At 43.7% G+C, this 20,194-nt stretch overlaps 1 protein-coding gene across 4 annotated transcripts in view; it reads right to left on the bottom strand.

Moving 5' to 3' along the window:
• Positions 1-20,194, bottom strand: part of LOC309568640 (serine/threonine-protein kinase BRSK2-like) — a 496,199-nt gene that overhangs the window by 173,626 nt on the left and 302,379 nt on the right. For 3 of the 4 annotated variants that reach the window (XM_082274362.1, XM_082274364.1, XM_082274365.1), the window contains exon 3: positions 18,917-19,002. In XM_082274362.1, the coding sequence (XP_082130488.1) occupies positions 18,917-19,002 (86 nt within the window). Of the gene's footprint in view, positions 1-18,912; positions 19,003-20,194 lie in introns of all 4 variants that reach the window. The other variant, XM_082274363.1, reaches the window with a different exon arrangement.

The raw sequence follows: 20,194 nt of genomic DNA, 5'->3' as shown, positions 1-20,194 counted from the left end.
AAGTATGGTTTATGTGGATCCAGCTCACTTTTGTATAGTTGTGAATCAGTTTTATAATATTGTATAATAAAAACTGAGGAATCTTTCAAACAATTGTCTTATGTACATCACTGTGGCACCTAAAAAGAGTCCAATGTTTTAATTAAATTATAAAGTTTGGGAATGTATTTCAAAAAAACACATCTGGTCCTTGCAGTATGTCATTAATCCTCTTTGTAAATGATGGTGTGTTTTGGTGGTGGTGGTAAGGAAAGACTTCTATTTTTAAAGATGGCAGAGGAGCATAATGAAAGCTGAACTACAGGTTGGAACAAAAAAATATCCTTCCCCATCCCCCGATGAAGTCGCGTGTCTGTGACGTAACGCGTAGGGCAGAGGCATACCGGAAGAGACGTCAGGACGAGCTCGGAGCTCGTGGATGTTAGGATTGCATGCTGTTTGTTCCGATGTGAGTACTTAGTTGCTTTTTTAAATAAAATAGTTTAAATGATAATGCACTTTGGAGACCCTATCTTCATTTACATTTATTATGGATTGCCCTTATGAATAACAGAGGAAGACCGCGGAACTGATCTATATCCCTGAGACTCGCTAAAATCTGAGTTTTTACACCAAAGAGTATCAACCTATGCTGTTACTCAACAGCAGTAAGGTGAGGGGCCTGGGAGCACTGAGGTGACACTATAGTGGAGGATTTCTGATATCACTTTATGTTCATCACATATTTATCACATGGTGAAGGGAGATGCTGTGATATTATAGACTTTTCCTCCTGCCCCAGCAGGATTGTTCATTTGTTCAATATTATCTTTTTGATTGTCATTGCACTTTTTTTCACTTATTGTCATTGATTTATGTAGAATTTCAGGTGTTTTTTTTTAAGTATAGTATTTATTTATTCAGTGTATTGCACATATTTTTTTTGTTAGCACTTTTACATACTATATTGGTTGTGTGGTATATATTTGGATATTTACTTTGGTATTTACAAATTTTTAACTAGCGCAGCACCCTGTTATAAACTTTAAAAAAAATACCCTTGCAATGCCGCCCCCCACACACTATGAGAGTTAAAGTCTAATTTCCCTTTTGCATAATTAATAGCCCTGCATTGTATGTGATGATGTCAAGAGACTGCCCACAGGCCTGGGCTTTGGGGAGAAGAGGACAGTACTGGAGTTTACTAGAACAAGGTAAAGGCTAGACAATAGAGCCTCTTCCTATACCCTCCTTATCCTTTCAGTGCATAGGGACCCTACTGCAAGGACGTTTTTGTGTTCCATCCCAGAGTTCAGCTTTAATAAAGGCACATATATTGATTTACATAGGACATTATGGAATATGTATTACCTGATTCAAATATACCCCCAATGACTGAATCTAGTTATATATATTACAAGAACAATGTAAACACATATTTATTGCAATTTCTCATCTGGACAGGATCATCTGAGTTCCATGACATTACGCAGAAGTCATTAATCTCGCATGGTCTCCCTCTTTTGCTACATTTGCAAACATCAATCAAACCGGTATTTTTTATTTTTTTTGCCTGACAGTTTTACGATTATATGCAGATTAGGTTCCAGTTACTTCAAGGCCAACAAGCCTACACAATATATTTTACATATTACAGGTCTGCCCTTTGGGTTCCTGCTAGTTATTGGTATTTGTAAGAACAGTCTGGGTCATACATTTGTCCTTAATTTTTCTTCTTTGTTGAAATCTATCATAAAACAAAAAGCTCAGCCTGAACAGAACCTACACACGGATATGGAGGGCTAGTAGTATCCCCATTTTGTTTTGAAAAATGAAGGCCACTGCTAAGACAGTAAAAGGTAAAACATCTTACAGTAAATTGACCCTTTATATCTGTTAAAGCAGTGGTCTCCAAACTGCGGCCCTTTGCCTGCCTTTATCTGGCCCTTAGGGATTTCTCCCCCAGGTATAAAGAGCTATTCTTCCCACTGATATAAATGTTCAAACATTATTTCTTTCACTGACGATAATGATGGGGCACTACTAGAGATGCACCGAAATTTCCACTGCAGAAACAAATCAGGCGAAAATGATGTTATTGGCATTTTACCAATAAAAGAAAAAAGGTGCCAATAATGGCTCAGAAAATGCACATGATTTTGCTGTGAATCCACAGTGATTTTTGCAGCGATTTTACTGTGAATTAGCAGTGATTTTGCCACAATTTTACCACATTTTACTGTGCTTATGGTTTGTTTTTCATAGGTCATGTGACTCCATAACCACATCAAAAACGTAACACAGGTGCATCATTGATGCATTCTTACTGCATTTTCAATGCATTGCAACAGGGAGGTGCGTTTATGGTGCATTTTTTAACTAACCAAAAATGAAGCAAGCAAGATTTTTCACACCACAATGGAAGCGCAATGGACCAGTATGAAGACATACAAAGAAGGGATGCATTCTTCTTGAGCTTTTCTTGCGCTTAAGGTGGCAATATGGAAAACAATAAATTCATATTTATTTAAATTCATGCTAATATTTAAAAGTCGAATATAATACAATGGTATATAAAAAATATTTTTTTCTAAAAAGTGTCATTTTTGGTTTTCGGCCAAATGCATCCTATATTTTGAGGTCAGGCACTGATGTTGGACAAGAAAGCCTGGCTCGCAGTCTCCACTCTAATTCATCTCAAAGGTGTTTTTTTGGGTTGAGGTCAAGTTTCTCCACCCCAAACTCGCTCATCCATGTTCTTGTGGACCTTGCTTTGTTCACTGGTGCGCAATTATGTTGGAAGAGGAAGGGGCCATCCCCAAACTGTTCCCACAAAGTTGGGAGCATGAAATTGTCCAAAATGTATTTGTATGCGGATGTCTTAAGACTTCCCTTCACTGGAACTAATGGGCCAAGCCCAAGCCCTGGAAGAACCACCCCACACCATAATCCGCCCTCCACCAAATGATTTGGACCAGTGCACAAAGCAAGGTACATAAAGAGATGGATGAGCGAGTTTGTTGGAATCGAAATTGGAATCGAAATTTAGCATCATTATCAAGTTAGTACTCAGTGGTTAAAGTGATTGTAAAGACACAGGGTTTTTACCTTCAAGCATTCTATTCAAGCCCCGCCCTAATATTTACCTAAACCCCATCTCGATCCAGCAATGTCTACAAGAGCCTTGCCTTTCTGGGGACTCACACTCCTACATTGGATTTTTGATCTTCATATCCTGGACACGGACGTGATGGTAAAAGCATGTGCTTCCTAATTGTATTAGTATCCTTTTATCTTCTCACTTCCTCTCCCGAAGGCGAGGGCTTGTTTTTTGCTTTTTCTTATTTTTTCCTTGCCCCTACAAGGAGAGTGACTCTTTATTTTCTTTGTATCTTTGTTTGTTTGTGTGTTTTAGTTTTTGATTAATGAGCAGCAGTCCCTCGACTGTGACTTAGTTGATATATTTTATGGCCAGTCACTGTGGGGGGGAACCTCAAGCCCTGCTGCCATACCCACAGCTTGGACGGCAGGGTGGAGGTTATACTGATCCTGCACAAGATGGTATCACTCATTTGAGTGTACCTAAGAGTTGATTCCATACCTACTCATTCACATAGGGGGTTTGGGATCTGGGGGCCTCCTTGGTAAAGGTGGCTTCCAGATTCTGATAAGCCCCCCACCCGCAGACTCCCACAACTGCTGGCCATGGTTGTCGGGAAGAGGCTCTTGTCCCTGTCAACATGGTAACAAGGTGCTTTTGGGGAGGAGGAGCCCCCCTGCCCCAAAGCACCCCCCATGTTGAAGGCATAGGACATGGTAGGGTTCAGGGGGCACTCACTTGTCCCCCCCCTTTCCTGATTGGCCAGGCTACATGCTTGGATAAGGGTCTGGTATGGATTTTAGGGGGAACCCACGCCATTTTTTTTACTTTTATTATGGTGTTCCCCTTAAAATCCGTACAAGACCCAAAGGCCTGGTATGGGTTGGGAAGGGGACCCCCCCACACACAGTTTTTTTTAAAAATGTGTAATGCCAGCATTCTTTTGTTTACATTCAGCTGTCAGTGGGGAATCCCTCTGACAACTGATGAGTCATAGGTTGTTAAGGACGCGGCAACCACTCACTCCTTAACAACCCACTAGTCACTGGTAATCGCAAGCGCAAATAGTGCTAAACACTGAACAAAAACGATAAATATGAGCATTTATGTTCCAGTATTTTTATGACATTTTTTACAGCTGCTGGTGTGCATTGACCCTAAAGGTATACATCAGATAGTTTTTGTACTTAACGGATTTTTAGAAGAGGATGTAATCCTAGCCATACCATGCCTCTAGAGGAATAGAGTTGCTGAATCATCTTGGCTCCTGTCCCTGCATTCTGTTCCATAATCCTGTTACAGTATCATCGAATGTAGAACAGGCAGTCTACTTATACAGGTTTCTCAGATCTAACCACCATCAAGGCCTCAAAGTTGAACTCCTGGCTAGCAGCGAAACCATAGCTCCCAACTGTCCCTGATTTCGAGGGACTGTGCCTCTCTCATCCTCATATGTCCCTAATTTTAATATTTAGCTGTTTAAAAAATTCACTTTTTCTTTCAAAAGGTGTTTCTCAGCGCTAAACCTTTCATTTAATTTCTAAATTGCTGCATTTGTAACTTCCAAAAGCCAGTATAAAGGAATAGTAGTGGTAAAAAAAAAAGCACTTGTGGGTTTAACTAATCATATTTTTTTGTATATTTCTCCTTTAAGGGGGTGTGACAGGGGGTGTGTCCAAGCCTACATACTTTTGCTAATAGGTGTCCCTCGTTCCCATCTCAAAAAGTTGTGAGGTATGGCTAAACACAAATATTTAAAATACATACATTTATGTTATCCTTGTCTAGAAGTTTGTAACTCTGTTCAGCAACTCTTGTGGCAAAGGCACTCCTGCTACAAAGCACAGTCAAATCCTAGACCACTGGATCTTCACTGCTGAAACTGAGCTGTAAAGCACAGTATTGTTTAGAAACACAGCCCAGCCTGCTGCTTAAGGGCTCTTTCACACGGTCCACCTCCGTAGGCGGATCCGTGTTGCTCAGCGGGGATCGATCCGCGATCCCCGCTGAGCCGGCGGATGACAGCTCCGTCTCCGCTTGCAGAGCGGAGAGGGAGGTGTCTCAGTACCCGCTGCCCTCTATGGGGGATCGGATGAGAGCGGACTGCTTGTCCGCTCTCATCAGATCCGCTACGCTCCGATTACTGAACGGATGGAAAAATAGGGTTTCCATCCATCCAGATTTCAGCACAGGATCAGATGCGGATGGCAGCGGGTGTCAGCGGAGGTGTCTCCGCTGACACCCGCTGCCCCATAGAGCTGCATGGAGGATCCGATCAGATCCGCCTAAAAAATTGACAGGCGGATCTGATCGGACCGCCAGTGTGAAAGAGCCCTAACAGAAATGAGCTTGGGCTGTTCAGATGCTTTTCCGAACCCAAGTGAGCAAGCCCACCAGGAAGATGTCATCTGTAATGTAATGAGCACCAGAGGCATTCCCTGCATGTATACAAGAGGAAAGTATATATGTGGTTGCAGGTAGGGGAATGCCTCAGCCCAAATGATTGGCCCATTACAGAAAGAACACACAAACATGCCCAAGCTCATGGTTACTGATTAGACAATAAAGTGGCAGTGATGAGTCCACATTGTACTTTATTAGCATAACGTAAAAGCTATAATCAGACATAGAATGTCTGGCATGCCATTACAAAAATTAGGTGACACCAGGTATCATCACACTTCCATTCAACAGTGTCAACTCAGTGAAAGTCATGCAAAAGAAAAGGAAGGGTGAGTATGTTCAGGGCCGGATTAACGTAGAGGCTGTTGGAGCTGCAGCTCCAGGCCCCTACCTCAATATAGGCCCAAAAGGGGCAATGGGAGATTATCTGTGCATTCTTGGGGAATGCACGGCCCGGGGAATCATTTGGTCCGGATCGTGCGATATTCCTGCTGACAGCTAAGCTGTTAGAATGGAGCCAATGCTTCCGGCTCCGTCCTGACAGTCTGAGTCACAGGCCGAGTGCATTTGAAATCACTCCGTCTGTGACTCAGACTTTCAGGACTGTCCGATAGAGGAAGCATCAGCTCTGCAGCATGCTTCCTCCATTGCGGCACGGTTCCTCACACTGTGTCTCGAGCCAGCATTTCCCACCAGCAGTATCAGCCAGCAGTACCCAGAGCAGTACCAGCCAGCAATACCCACAGCAGTACCCACTAGCAGTACCAGCCAGCAGTACCCGCCAGCAGTACCCACAGCAGTACCAGCCAGCAGTACCCGCCAGCAGTACCAGCCAGCAGTACCCACCAGCAGTACCCGCCAGCAGTACCAGCCAGCATTTCCTACCAGCGGTACCAGAAAGCAGTACCCACAGCAGTACCAGCCAGCAGTACTTGCCAGCAGTACCAGCCAGCAGTACCCACCAGCAGTACCAGCCAGCATTTCCCACCAGTAGTACCGGCCAGCATTTCCCACCAGCAGTACCCACAGCAGTATCTGCCGGCAGTACCCGCCAGCAATACCAGCCAGCAGTGAGTGCTACCCACAGCAGTACCTGACAGCAGTACCCACAGCCAGGGCCGGATTAACATAGGGGCTATTGGAGCTGCAGCTCCAGGCCCCTCCCTGAATATAGGCCTATGCCAGTGGCTTATCGATAGCTATGTGTGCTGTCTTGAAGAAGAAGTCCCTGCAAACGTGAAGGAGAGAAGTCTCAGCTGCTGCAGCTGAGTCCTGTTCCTGCCGATGCTTGGGTCCTATCACAGGATCTGTTACACTCACACAGATCCTCAGTGTAAAGGAGATGCAGGCAGCCGTCAGTGGGAGGGGTGCTGATGTCATCCTAATCAGCAGAAGCCCGGGAGAAAGGAAATATTTCATGCTGCTGAAATGAGGTTAGTAAATAGGGAGAGAGGATTGTGCAAAAACTCTCCTGGGGGCTGTGATGATTGTTGGAGAGACTGCTGCTTTCCCCCATGTAATGTGTTCCCTATTGCCCACAATGTAATGTGTTATGCCATACAGTGCCCACCATGTCAAATGCTGTGCCATGCAGTGCTTGCAGTGTAATATGCAGTGCCCACCATGTAATGTACTGTGCCATGCAGTGTCCTCTATGTTATGAGCAGTGCCCACTATGCCATATGATGTACCATGCAGTGTCCACCATGTAATTTGCTGTGCCATGCAGGGCCTACCATGTAATGTGCAGTGCCCATCATGCCATGTGCTGTGCCATGCAGTGGCCACCATGTCATGTGCAGTTCCCACCATGACATGTGCTGTGCCGTGCAGTGCCCACCATGTCATGTGCTGTGCCCAGCATGCAATGTGTTTTGCCCACTGTGTAATGTGCTATGCAGCAGTGCCCACCATGTCGTGTGCTGTGCAGTGCCCACCATGTCACATGCAGTGCCCACCATGTAATGTGCTGTGCCCAACATGTAATGCGTTGTACCCACCCTGTAATGTGCTATGCAGCAGTGCCTACCATGTCATATACAGTTCCCACCATGTAATGTGCTGTGCACTGCCCACCATGTCATGTGTATTGCCCACCTTGTAATGTGCTATGCCATGAAGGCCTCCCATGTCAATTGCTGTTCAGTGCCCAAGATGTCATGTGCTGTGTTATGCCTATCTTGTCATGTGCTGTGTTATGCCTATCTTGTCATGTGCTGCACCATGCAATGCCTACCATGTAATGTGCTGCACCCACTATGTAATGTGCTGTGTATTGCCCACCATGTCGTGTGCCGTGCAGTACCCACTATAAAATATGCTGTGGCGTGCAGTGCTCACCATGTCATGTGCTTTGCCCACCATGTAATGTGCTGTGTTGTGCAGTGCCCACCATGTCATGTGCTGTGTTGTGCAGTGCCCACCATGTCATGTGCAGTGCTCACCATGAAATGTGCTGCACCCACAATGTAATGTGGTGCAGTGGAGTGCCCCAGGTAATCTGCTGTCCAGTGCCCACCATGCCATGTGCAGTACCCACCATATATTGTACTGTGCCCACCATATGATGTGCAGTGCCCAACATGTAATGTGCTCAGCTGTGCCAGTATGTCATGTGCTGTGCCCACCATATAAGGTGATGTGCCCACCATGTGCTGTGTTGTGCCCACCATGTAATGTGCTGTGCAGTGCCCACTATGTCATGTGTTGTGCCCACCATGTAATGTGCTGTATCCATGTATCCACCATTTAGTGTGCTGTGCCCACCATGTAATGTACTTTGCTATTACCCCCATGTATTGTACTATACTGTGCCCCCCCACAGATTCACCTCCCCTCTACCCTTTCTCTCTCGCCCCCTTAACCCCCTCTCTCCTCCCACCCTCTCTCTTACCACTCTCTCTCTCACCCCCTCTTTCCTACCACCCACTCTCTCTCTCACCCTCTCTCTATCCCCATTTTTCTCACCACCTCTTTCTCTCTTTCTTTCTCTCGCTCTCACTTTCACCCCTCTCTCTCTCTCATCCCCTCGCTTTCAGCCCCCTCTCTCTCTCTCTCAACCCATCTCTCCAGTGCCATCTTAAGAGCATTGTAGGCCCCCGGGCAATGCAGTACACTGGGGCCCTGCCTACACAATTGCCCACGAGAATAAAAATGCAAATTATCGATAAGGCAATATTTATTGGTACAGCAGTGCCAGGCTAATAACAGCTAGGATGAGAATCGGACTCGACTGTGTGCGCCTGTTCCCGTGGAGGTGGACAGACATTCCTGCAGTTGTGGGCTCCCCCTCCATGGCCCAAGTGGCCTGACAGCAGCGCAGGGCCGAAAGGCGCTTGCCACCTGCTAAGTTTGGCGGCGAGATGCACGTGGGAATCAGGACTAATGCTTGGCTGGGGCTGGGTCGCTGGGCAGGTGGGGCCCCCCGGGCAAGTGGGGCCCCCGGGCAACTGCCCAGCGTGCCCATTCGGTAAGATGGCCCTGCATCTCTCACTCTCTTTAATTTATTTTGACAAAAAAATGTTTGCGTTTTCATTTTATTTTTTTCATAAAAAGGCCCACCAAAATCCTCAGCACCAGGCCCATGATGCTCTTAATCCGGCCCTGCCCACAGCAGTACCAGCCGGAAGTACCAGCTAGCAATACCCATCAGCAGTACCAGCCAGCAGTACCCAGAGCAGTACCAGCCAGCAGTACCAGCCAGCAATACCCACCAGCAGTACCCGCCAGTGTACCAGCCAACATTTCCCACCAGTAGAACCAGCCAGCAGTAACCACCACCGGCCAACAACCAGTTGCGAATAGCAACATCACCAACACCAGCTAACATCACACACCGCACCAAAGAGAAGCAGTTCCAGTCATCACATTAGGGATGAGTTAATTAAATGTTTGACCAAACATAACAGGCTAATTTTTAAGTTGATAATTTTGTAAGGCCCCCGAATGATGTTATAAATATTCAAATGGCCCTTGGCAGAAAAAAAGGTTCCCCACCCCTGATCTACCTAAAAGACAGGAGTGATGCTGCTGTCACTCATTTCAGTCAGGCAGCTGGAGAATGAAGCACAGAGTGGGAACTGCAACAGTTGTTGGAGGGAGGATTCTACTCTCACCTCCCTCGAGCAGCAGCATTACGTGTATAAGAGAAAGTAGGCAGGATGAGCGCCCAATGAGATAAACACCTTATTGCTGGAGAAGAGTGGGATGTGAAAGTGGGCAGGGCCCATTGGTGACATCATCCATGATCTCCGTACTGCCAATCCTGAAGCTGGTGTGACTAGGGAAGCGTGAGATTTAAGAGAAGGGGATTGTTGCCACTTCCAGTTTTCACTCAGCGTATCGGAACTGTTAGTGCACAAGTTTTGGCTTACAGCGGCAACCAACTCTCTCTCTGGCAGTGCCAAATTCATTCCCCTTTGGTTGGCCACAAGGTTAGGTACAGAATTCACACCATGACTTCTAAACAGCACCAGTGGTTTTTAGAGTGTCGTCTTCCTTGTAAGTGGATTATTTTTACTGAATTTGTTCATTAATTTTGTATATTGTGGGGCAAACTGGTAGTGTTAATGATGAAAAAAGTCTGTCATGTCCATTGAAATTGAAGAAGAAACAAAGATTCTGTGCAGGTGCTGCACCAAAAACCCCTCATGGACTTTACAGACAGACATGGATAGGAAAAAATGTATTTATTGCCTGCTCCCTCGCACATGCTACGCTCACCCTCTGTGTAAGAGACACTCAGCTGGACCCAAACAGGCGTTTGTGCGCATGCCCAGGCACACAGGAAGAGATGTGCGTATGCGCAAACGCACGTACGCGCGTACGCGACATGTCCACGTATTTGGGGCCAAACGGCCTATTTAAACTGAGCAGTGACAGGAGCATATTGCTGAGTGGTCTTTCAGCTTGTTCCTGTTTACCTGTGCCCTGACCTGCTTCCGGATTACCCATACTGACCCGGCTTGCCTCTGACTTTCCTCTGGATTCCTGCCTGCCTACCTGTGACCCCGGCCTATGTTTGACCCTGCTCCTGTCTTTATGCCTTTGTTCCTCGCTGCCAGACTGTGTACCGACTTCGGCTTGTATCCTGACTCCTCTTCCATCTCACGTTCCTGTACCCGCGCTGCCCGGCTGTTGACCACTCCTTGGCTTGAGTTCCGGCTTGATTCCTGCCTTCTCATCCAGCATCACCAAGTTCCAGTTCCAGGTGCTCATCCGGTGATCCACAGCCATCAGTCTCCTCTCAAGGTACTACCTGTTATACCGGCCCTCGTGCCACTCTGTGTCCTACACCGCCTGTCATCTCTACCAGGGGTGTTGGACAGGAGGTACAAGAGAAGCCCTCTCTACAGCTTGGTCTCCACCAGGTACGTGATACTCTGACTCTAGTCTACGTTCTCTAACTCACATCTTCAACCTATCCCTCTCTTTTGGCATCTTCCCTAATTCTCTAAAACATGCACTAGTCAATCCCATCCTTAAAAAGCCCTCACTGGACCCCACCAATCTTCAAAATCTACGCCCCATCTCCTTACTCCCCTTCTCCTCCAAACTCCTTGAACGATTGGTCTACAACCGACTGAGCGAACATCTGACTAAGAACAAACTTCTTGATCCCCTTCAGTCTGGATTTCACCCTCAACATTCCACTGAAACTGCACTCCTTAAACTCACAAAGGACCTACTAACAGCAAACACCAATGGACACTATTCTGTACTACTCCTCCTGAACCTCTCTGCTGCCTTTGACACAGTGGACCACCCCCTCCTGCTCAAAAAACTCCACTCCCTTGGTCTCCGTGACTGTACTCTTCACTGGTTCTCATCCTACCTATCCCAATGCACCTTCAGTGCTACTTACAACTCTACTACTTCCTCTCCTCTTCCTTTCTCTGTCAGGGTCCCCCAAGTTTCTGTTCTTGGACCGCTCCTTTTCTCAATCTACACCTCCTCCCTGTGTCAGCTGATTGCCTCCCATGACTTTCAATATCATCTCTATCCTGATGACACCAAAATCTATCTCTACACCCCTCAGTTCACTCCATCAGTCTCCTCACGCATAACCAACTTACTAACATACATATCAGCCTGGATGTCAAATCACTTCCTCAAACTCGACCTATCCAAAACCGAGCTCATGGTATTTCCTCTCCGCGTTCCTCTTCCCCTGATTTCTCTGTCAAAATCAACGGCTCAACTATGAACCTGTCCCCTCATGCCAAGGTCCTAGGTGTAATCCTGGACTCTGAACTATCCTTTCGGCCGCACATCCAGTCACTGTCCAAAGCTTGCCACCTCAACCTCCGCAAGATACGCCCCTTCCTAACCAACGGCACCACAACGCTTCTAATCTACTCCCTGGTCATCTCTCACCTCGATTACTGCAACTTCCTTCTCATTGGCTTACCTTTAAAAAGGCTATTCCCTCCTTCAGTCCATCATGAATGCTTCTGCCAGGCTCATCCACCTTGCAAACTGCTCTGTGTCTGCTACCCCTTTTTGCCAATCCCTCCATTGGCTGCCACTCAACCAACAAATTAAATTCAAGTTACTAACCATAACTTACAAAGCCATCCATAACTTGGCGCCCACCTGGTCTCAAAATAACAACCAACTCGTTCTCTTTGTTCCTCCCAGGACCTCCTGCTCTCTAGCTCCTTTGTAACCTCTTCCCATGCTCCAGGATTTCTCCCGAGCCTCTTCCATCCTCTGGAATGCTCTACCCCAATCTGTCTGACTATCTCCTACTTTGTCCACTTTCAAACGATCCCTGAAAACACATCTCGTCAGAGAAACCTATCTGGCAACCACCTAACAACTGTACTTTTATTTTCTCCATCAGCCCTTCCCCCACAGTTATTACCTCTTGTATCTCTTGACGTTCCCTCTTAGATTGTAAGCTCTAATGAGCAGGGCCCTCTTATTCCTCCTGTATTAAAGTGTATTGTATTTGTACTGTCTACCCTCAAGTTGTAATCTGTCGGCGCTATATAAATCCTATATAATAATAATAATTTATTGGTTACTAAAATATATAGGAAAGCATACAAAAAAAATTACAAAAATTGCAATCCTTGAACAATGAGTACAAGTAAAACATGAATTCTATTTACATCATAAAGATATAGGATTGACACGGTCATCCGTGGTGTACCATCCGGCTAGCTGCCATAGATTATGCAAAAACACACTCTACTTTTCTACTCTTTATATGACATGCACCCCCCCCCCCCTTCCCCTTCTCCACCAACTCTTACCCTTTAATTCCCATGCATCCTCTTGATCCATTACACAGCATGCATCCTCTTTACCTGCTACATGACATGCATCTTCCTGACCATTTACATGACATGCAATCTGCTTTCCTTGCTTTATCTGTTCTTATAATTTACATGACATGCAACTCCTCTTTCTTTTCTAGCAGCTTTAATTGTAGTTAAAATAGTTAATTTGTATTAACAAAAAAATTGTTTGTGTTTTCATTTTATTTATTTCCATTAAAAGGCCCACCAAAATCCTCAGCATCGGGCCCATGATGCACTTAATCTGGCCCTGGGCATGTTTATTAGCAGCACCAGTACTTCTTTCTTACAGAATGGTAATTCCAGCTATAGAAATCATACATCTAAACCAAGGCTTGTCCTCAGTATGAAGAAATCTGTACTTGTATCAAAAGAAATCAACATGCCATTCAAGACACATCATTTAATACTGAAAATCTGCAATGTTCTGTGCTCTCAATGTATAACATTTCCATGTCCTTAGATGACCATGCCCAGAGCCTTCTCCGTGCAGCAGCATGCCATCTGAAAAGAACCCAGCCAAAACAGACTAGGCAAAATGACGCTATAAAATGCCTTTGACAGAAAGTGTTTGTTACAGAAAACCTGAATACAGAAGAGATCTGATTTGATACAACTTTTGATGATTGCCACTTTAAATCTCACATCTTAGGTATCAGCAAGGGCTCAGTCACAACAGTTCTATGCAGTAACATGCATTCAATTCTGTGCACAATTCACTTTATATGACATCTCAACAGCGCACTGAAATCCACTTGCACTGAAATCCACTTGAAATTGCACTGAAATCCACTTGCTTCACAGTGTAACATGAGTGCTCTGCAATAAAAATAAAAGTGGTGCAGCACCCACAGGAACTGTAGCACAACTCTGTAACATTAAAGCCAACTCCGGACACTATGATTTCTATAGGTTAAGGCTGAACTCCAGGCAGATAAAAAGACACAAATAAAAGTGGTTCTAAAGGCTCAGGGTTTTTTTTTTTATACCTTAATGCATTCTGTGAAAAAAACCCTCTGGGTGCAGCTCACTCCAGCCCCCCCCCCTTATACTTACCTGAGCCCCATCTCAATGCAGCGATGTGCATGAGAGCAGCGGCTCTCCTACATCTCTTTCCTTTCACTGTTGCAGTTGTCAATCACAGCAAGTGGGCTAGTGCGGAGAGAGGGGTCAGTGTATGGACACACAGAGTGTGGCTCGGCAGCGAATCTGTTTTTGAGTGTCCCACAGCAAGAGGCTTGATTTTTAGGGCACTCAAAAGGAAGGAGGAATCAGGACCGCTGGCGGGGGACCCAAAAAGGAAGAGGATAAGGGGTTCTCTGTGCAAAATCATTACACAGAGCAGGTAAGTATAACATGTTTGGCTTTAGTTTTGTTTTTTTAAAACTTTCATTTTTAAATCACTTTAATGAAGCTCTGCATGCATTATTACATGCAAGCAGTGTAAGTACTAAAATTTGACCTGTTATCAGCCTCTTGCTGTCCCCCATACAGCAAAGCTTAGAGAGAGGGAGAGAGAAGCCGCACAAGGAGCCAACCAGGTGTGCCGCAGTGCAAGGAGAATACTGACAGGAGAGACAATTCATCTGCTTCCCCTTTTAATGTCTATTCAGTGTCTATTCACAGGTTGGGGCTAGGACAAGACATGTAAATGTTACTTAACTGCAGCAGGGAAAATGAGGTCTCCTACACTGCTAGACAGGGCTGTTCCGTTTGGCACAGCTGTGCAAGTCTCAGGACTGGATGGATAGAAATACAAATCCTTTGTCAGGTCATACAACTCCCTTAACGTATTTTATAGGGGTATTAAAGTGATAATTAATTGCAAAAAAGAAAACCAGAAATTCTTCTCTCTGCAAGTTAAGAGCATAATGTGCTAGTATGCATCAACACAGCACAGTGCGAGGAAATCCACTGCCTCACACCACGTGGTGGCCAATTGGGCCTAATGAAATGTCACTGTGTGGCATTTCAATTACGTTTTTTTTAAAGAAAGTGAACAGTGCAATGTGCTGAGATCGGCTCTTCAGCACTGCATTGATCCCGCTGGACCGCACCACATGCTAACCACTGCTTTTCCACGCAGCGGCTGGTTTAAATAGACCATATCCACCATCCTATAGATGCTAGCTGTTCCGGATTTTTCCAGGATAGTCCTCCATCTAGGTGCTCTGTTCTAACAATGCTGGCATTGATTTGCTAAAGGCAAATAGACTGCAGATGCTCTCTGGCAATTAGACACACATGTATTTAGGAAAATCAGAAAATCAGAAAATAGTTTCTGATGTCATCAGTCTGGCAGTGATTCAATAATTTTGTACTGTGAGCAAGTACTATACAAGAGTAGGCACCATAAAATATAGGAAGTGAGGAGAACTCTTCAATGGAAACACAGGCAAAACACATTTTTAGTGGAGCAAAGCTGGACATACAATAGTAGAACTTTTTTGTTTTAAGAACAATCATTCATTATTTTTCTTGGGGGGGGGGGGGGGACATTGATTTCAAAATTAAATGTTAAAAGCAAACTAAGTTTTGAAGTACCTTTGAACGACATTCGTCAAGTCATCGAATGTACTGGGAATTTTTGTATAACATGAAAGAAGTACAAATAATATAGTTTAGAATCTAGTATAATACTAATAATAATAATATTATTAATATAGTAAAGTATATAAAATTTTATGCAGAATATGTATGAATATTCATTTGAAAGTCTGCTAATGTATGGCTAAATTAGAGCTTCTGATATTGCCTTTATTTTACAGAGATTAAAAAGTGACATAAATGTAACTACTTCCTACTCTATCCAAGACTAGTTTAGCGTGGTGGACCAACACCAGCAGAAGACATGGCTCCCCAAATCATCACTGGCTGTGGAAACTTCACACTGGACCTCATGCAACTTGGATTCCGTGCCTCTTCAATATTCCTCCAGACTCTGGGGCCTTGAATTCCAAATGAAATGCTAAATTTTCCACAGTCCGTGATGATTTGGGGAGTCATGTCATCTGCTGGTGTTGGTCGACTGTGTTTTATCAAGTTAGCGCAGCCCTCTACTAGGAAATTCTAGAGCACTTCATGCTTCCTTCTGCTGACCAGCTTAATGGAGATGCTGATTTCATTTTCCAGCAGGACTTGGCACCTGCCCACACTGCCAAAAGTACCAATACCTGGTTTAATGATCATGGTATCACTGTGCTTTATTGGCCAGCAAACTTGCCTCAACTAAACCCCATAGAGAATCTGTGGGGAATTGTCAAGAGGAAGATGAGAGACACCAGACCCAAAAATGTAGACAAACTGAAGGCCGCTTTTAACCACTTTACCACTAGAGCATTTTGCTGTCTTACGTCTGTGCCACTTTTTGCGATTCGGCGCTGTGCGAATTTAACTGACAATTGCGTGGTCATGCGATGCCGTACCCAAACGAAATTTACGTTCTTTTTTTCCCACAAACAGGGCTTTCTTTTGGTGGTATTTGATCACCTGTGCGATTTTTACTTTTTGCGCTATAAACAAAAAAAGAGCGTTTATTTTGAAAAAATAACAATATTTTTAACATTTTTTTATATGAAATTCCCCCCAAAAAAGATGTAAAAACCAATTTTTTTTTAAATTTTTGGCCAATTTGTTTTCTGCTACCCATGTTTGGTAAAAAAAAAAATCGCAATAAGCGTATTTTGATTGGTTTGCGCAAAAGTTATTGCGTTTACTAACAAAGGGAAAGATTTCTGTCATTTTTGGTGTTTTTTTTTTTAACGAGTAATGGCGGCGATCTGCGATTTTTTTTGCGGGACTGCGACATTGCGGCGGACAGATCGGACCCTTGACTGACATTTTTGACACTTTTGGGGGTACCAGTGACATTACTGCAGTAATCAGTGCTATATATATATGCACTGTTACTGTAAAAATGACACTGGCAGGGAAGGGGTTAATTTTATTGGAGAGGGAGGGGTTAATGTATGCCTGGTGCTTACTGACGTGTGGGGGGGGAGGTGACTGTGTGAGACAGGGACAGATCGGATGTCCAGCTATGCTGAACACTCCGATCTGTCACTGAGGAGATCCGCCCGCTCTGTTTACACAGGCGGGCGGATCTCCAAACTGGATTCCCCGACGATCGGGGCAGAGCAGCAGCGATCGCCGCTGCTCCTCCCCTGGCCCGACTCCTGCTGTGAATGAAAACAGCGGGAGCGCGCCTCCGGCGGCGCGCGAGCGCCGCCTACAGGGGAGGAGTCTGGCGACGTAGGTCTACGTCGTCAGACGGGATCGTGCCACTTTGCCGCAGTGCTATTCCAGTACTCAGTGGTAAAGTGGTTAAAGCAACCTGGGCTTCCATAACACCCCAGCAGTGCCACAGGCTGATTGCTTCCATGCCACGCTGCCTAATGCAATAGGCTGCGCACACCTATGATTGATGCAGTAATTCATGATTAAAAGGAGCCCTTACTATACTGTATTGTACATGGACATACTTTTTAGTAAGCCAACATTTCTTGGTCTTATGTAATATTCTAATTTTCTGAGATGCAGAATTTTGGGTTTTCACTAGCTGTAAGCCGTAATTATCAAAATTAACAGAAAGAAATGATTTAAATATATCTCTCTGTGTGTAACGCATCTTTACAAAATATGTTTTTATATTTTTTGAGTTTTACTTTTTTTATTGAATTACTGAAATAAATTAGCTTTTTGATGATATTCTAATTTTATGAGATGCACCTAAATATAACAACCTGCTGTTACACAGACAACATACCCAAAAATGTCTCCTCTGTGGCAGCAATCAAATAACTCCATAGTATGGGAGGGTGAAAATGATGGAGCTATGTCATTTTAAAATGACACAGCCATCTTATTGAGATCTACACAACCTTCTATGCCTTTTAGTGCCTCTGGCAGAATATTTCCATATTTAAAGATGCAAGCTAGCTACTATATATCATTCATTGGGCTGGGGTATAGACAGACAGTCTTAGGTGACTAAAAAATGCTGCTTGTCTCAGCTCTATCCAGACTTAGAAAGGGTAGTTCTCTGACCAGTCTTGTTGCTATTACAGAGGGGGAATGAAAGACCAGCCTGTAGATTACCCATTTAAAGTGTTACTAAACCCAGGACCTTGCATTGACTATATCTGGTCTCCCACAGTACACAGAACATGGAAATGCAGTTATTTTAGTAAATATACAGTAAGTGTATAGCTATTTTATGACTTCTATCAGTGTCTGGCCGAGCACTGGTTAAAACTTGTAGGAGGAGTTTTCATTTTCCTCTAGCTGTCCTATGAGGCTGCATGACCCTTGATCCTCAGTCTGGACAGTGCTGATTGGCCCTGTGCTGATCACATGCACCCTCCCGTGAAAAAAAGGAAAACCATTTTGCCTTACACACCAAACTGAGCATGTGCAGAGTGCCCCCGAGGCTCTGTACTATCATAAGATGGATCAGGTACAGTAAAAGGGGAGGATCAGAGAAGACAGGATCAAACAAACCTTTTACACAATGTGGAGGATTAACCCCTTAGGTTCTACAGTGAGTATAACAAGCATGCTTTACTGCATATACAGACTTTTACTGTTGTGGGTTTAGTAGCACTTTAAATTGGAGCCCTGTGCTGCAGAATCATACGATTATTATTATTATTAAGCCCCAGAGTTTAGCTGCTTTCTGGGGGTCGGGGGGTATTTAATAACAACGCAGTGGACCTTTAAAATCATATAGATCCTATCTATCTTGATGTATATTTTTATACATATATGTTGTTTTGTTAATACAGCCATACAAATAAAAGGCGCATTTACCCGTAGCCACAAGTCCTACATATAATAGAATACATTAGGAAAGTACCAGTTTTGGCAGGCCAGTTTTCTCTGAAATACTTTTGAATATTTTATGTAAACCTCACAAAAGAAGAACAAACGGTTATCATATGTTTCTGTAGCCCAGCAAAGCATGAAAAGCAAGAGGCTTGTGATTTACATAACATCCAGATTACTAAGCAAAGCTCAGAAGTAGCGGCTGCCTAAAGCAGTGACAATGCATGCACTTCTCTCATGCCAAGGAATACAGATGCCCAAAGCTCCGCAAGCTGGTGGAAGCAAGGGAATGTCTGTAAATACCTACAAATATTTCTTATTTTCATAGACATCATGCAGCTTGAGAACGTGGGGATGCTCAATCAGCTTCAGGATAGCAATCTCTCTTTCCACCTGCCAAAAAAGAATGGAAGCACAGAGGTCAATGTAAAAGGAACTTGTAAGATTACATTTAAAAAAAAAAAAAAAGCAATTCACGAATGTTTACTGCATGTTTTAAAAATGTATTCCTTTTTTACTGTAGAATAGAGCAGGAAATCCTATACACACTTACGTATGCATGTAAAAAAAAGTAATAAACATATTCATAATAAAATGTGATCTGATGTTAAAAATTATAAAACACACAAATACATAAATAAAAAAGTAAAAGACATTTACAAATTTTCACAATGCTTTTCAAAAAGATATAAGGAGCACAGCTAAATCTATCTAACTTATGCCATGATTAAATTGTATATTTGAATATGTAACAGCTATTTATTTTGTCTAGAAAACTCCCATGGATGTAAAGTTAAAACATTTCTTAGTAAAGTCACAAAAAAAATAGTCTCATGTAATGAAATGCATTGTCCAACAGATTCACCAATGTATGACCCTACTTAAAAGCTTACAAAGATAGAGTGTAATGCACCCGCAGAAACCATTGTATGGAAAGCAAAGAATCTTTCTATTAAAAGGTATTAATCTAATTATAGTTACATAGATAGTAAGGCTGAAAAAGAAAAAAGCCAGATGCTCATGAAACTCAGTGTCTGTTGGATCAGGTCTCTAAAATAAAATTTTACCATATTTTTGGTAATTATAACTTTAGATATGATTATTGTGAAAAAAAATAATTTTTCTGTTATGTTAATATTTTTGCAATTGCTACAAGTGTAACTGCCCTTTCCTAGGTCTGGTACTCACCTGTCCCTGATCCAGTGACTAGGTCACACAAGGGCTTGCCAAAATCTTCCTGGCAAGGACTGCTACACTCTCTATTCATTCCTCCATGCTTTTACTTGGAAGCTCCATAGGAATGCATAAAGAGTGCAGATTGCAAGCGTAGGCCCGGAAGGGTGGATTTTTTGACAATCTGTGGTGCAGTCTAGTCGGCAATATCAGGAATCCGAGAGTATAAGACTGAAGGGGGCCCATGATATAAGCAGAATAAATTATAGAGTATTCCACTCCTATTGTAATGAACTCATTCCTAAACCAGTAGCACAATATTCTGTCTTCTATATGCAACCAATGTCCACTTGTTTGTTGTACAATCCTTGGCATAAAAAGTTTTATTGCCAAATCTTTAACCTGGCCTTGG

This window comes from Pelophylax lessonae (assembly GCF_965119305.1).
Source record: "Pelophylax lessonae genome assembly, chromosome: 12".
Classification (NCBI taxonomy): Eukaryota; Metazoa; Chordata; class Amphibia; order Anura; family Ranidae; genus Pelophylax; species Pelophylax lessonae.
Note: the sequence above shows the minus strand (reverse complement) of the source record. Positions and strands in the feature narration are given on the sequence as shown.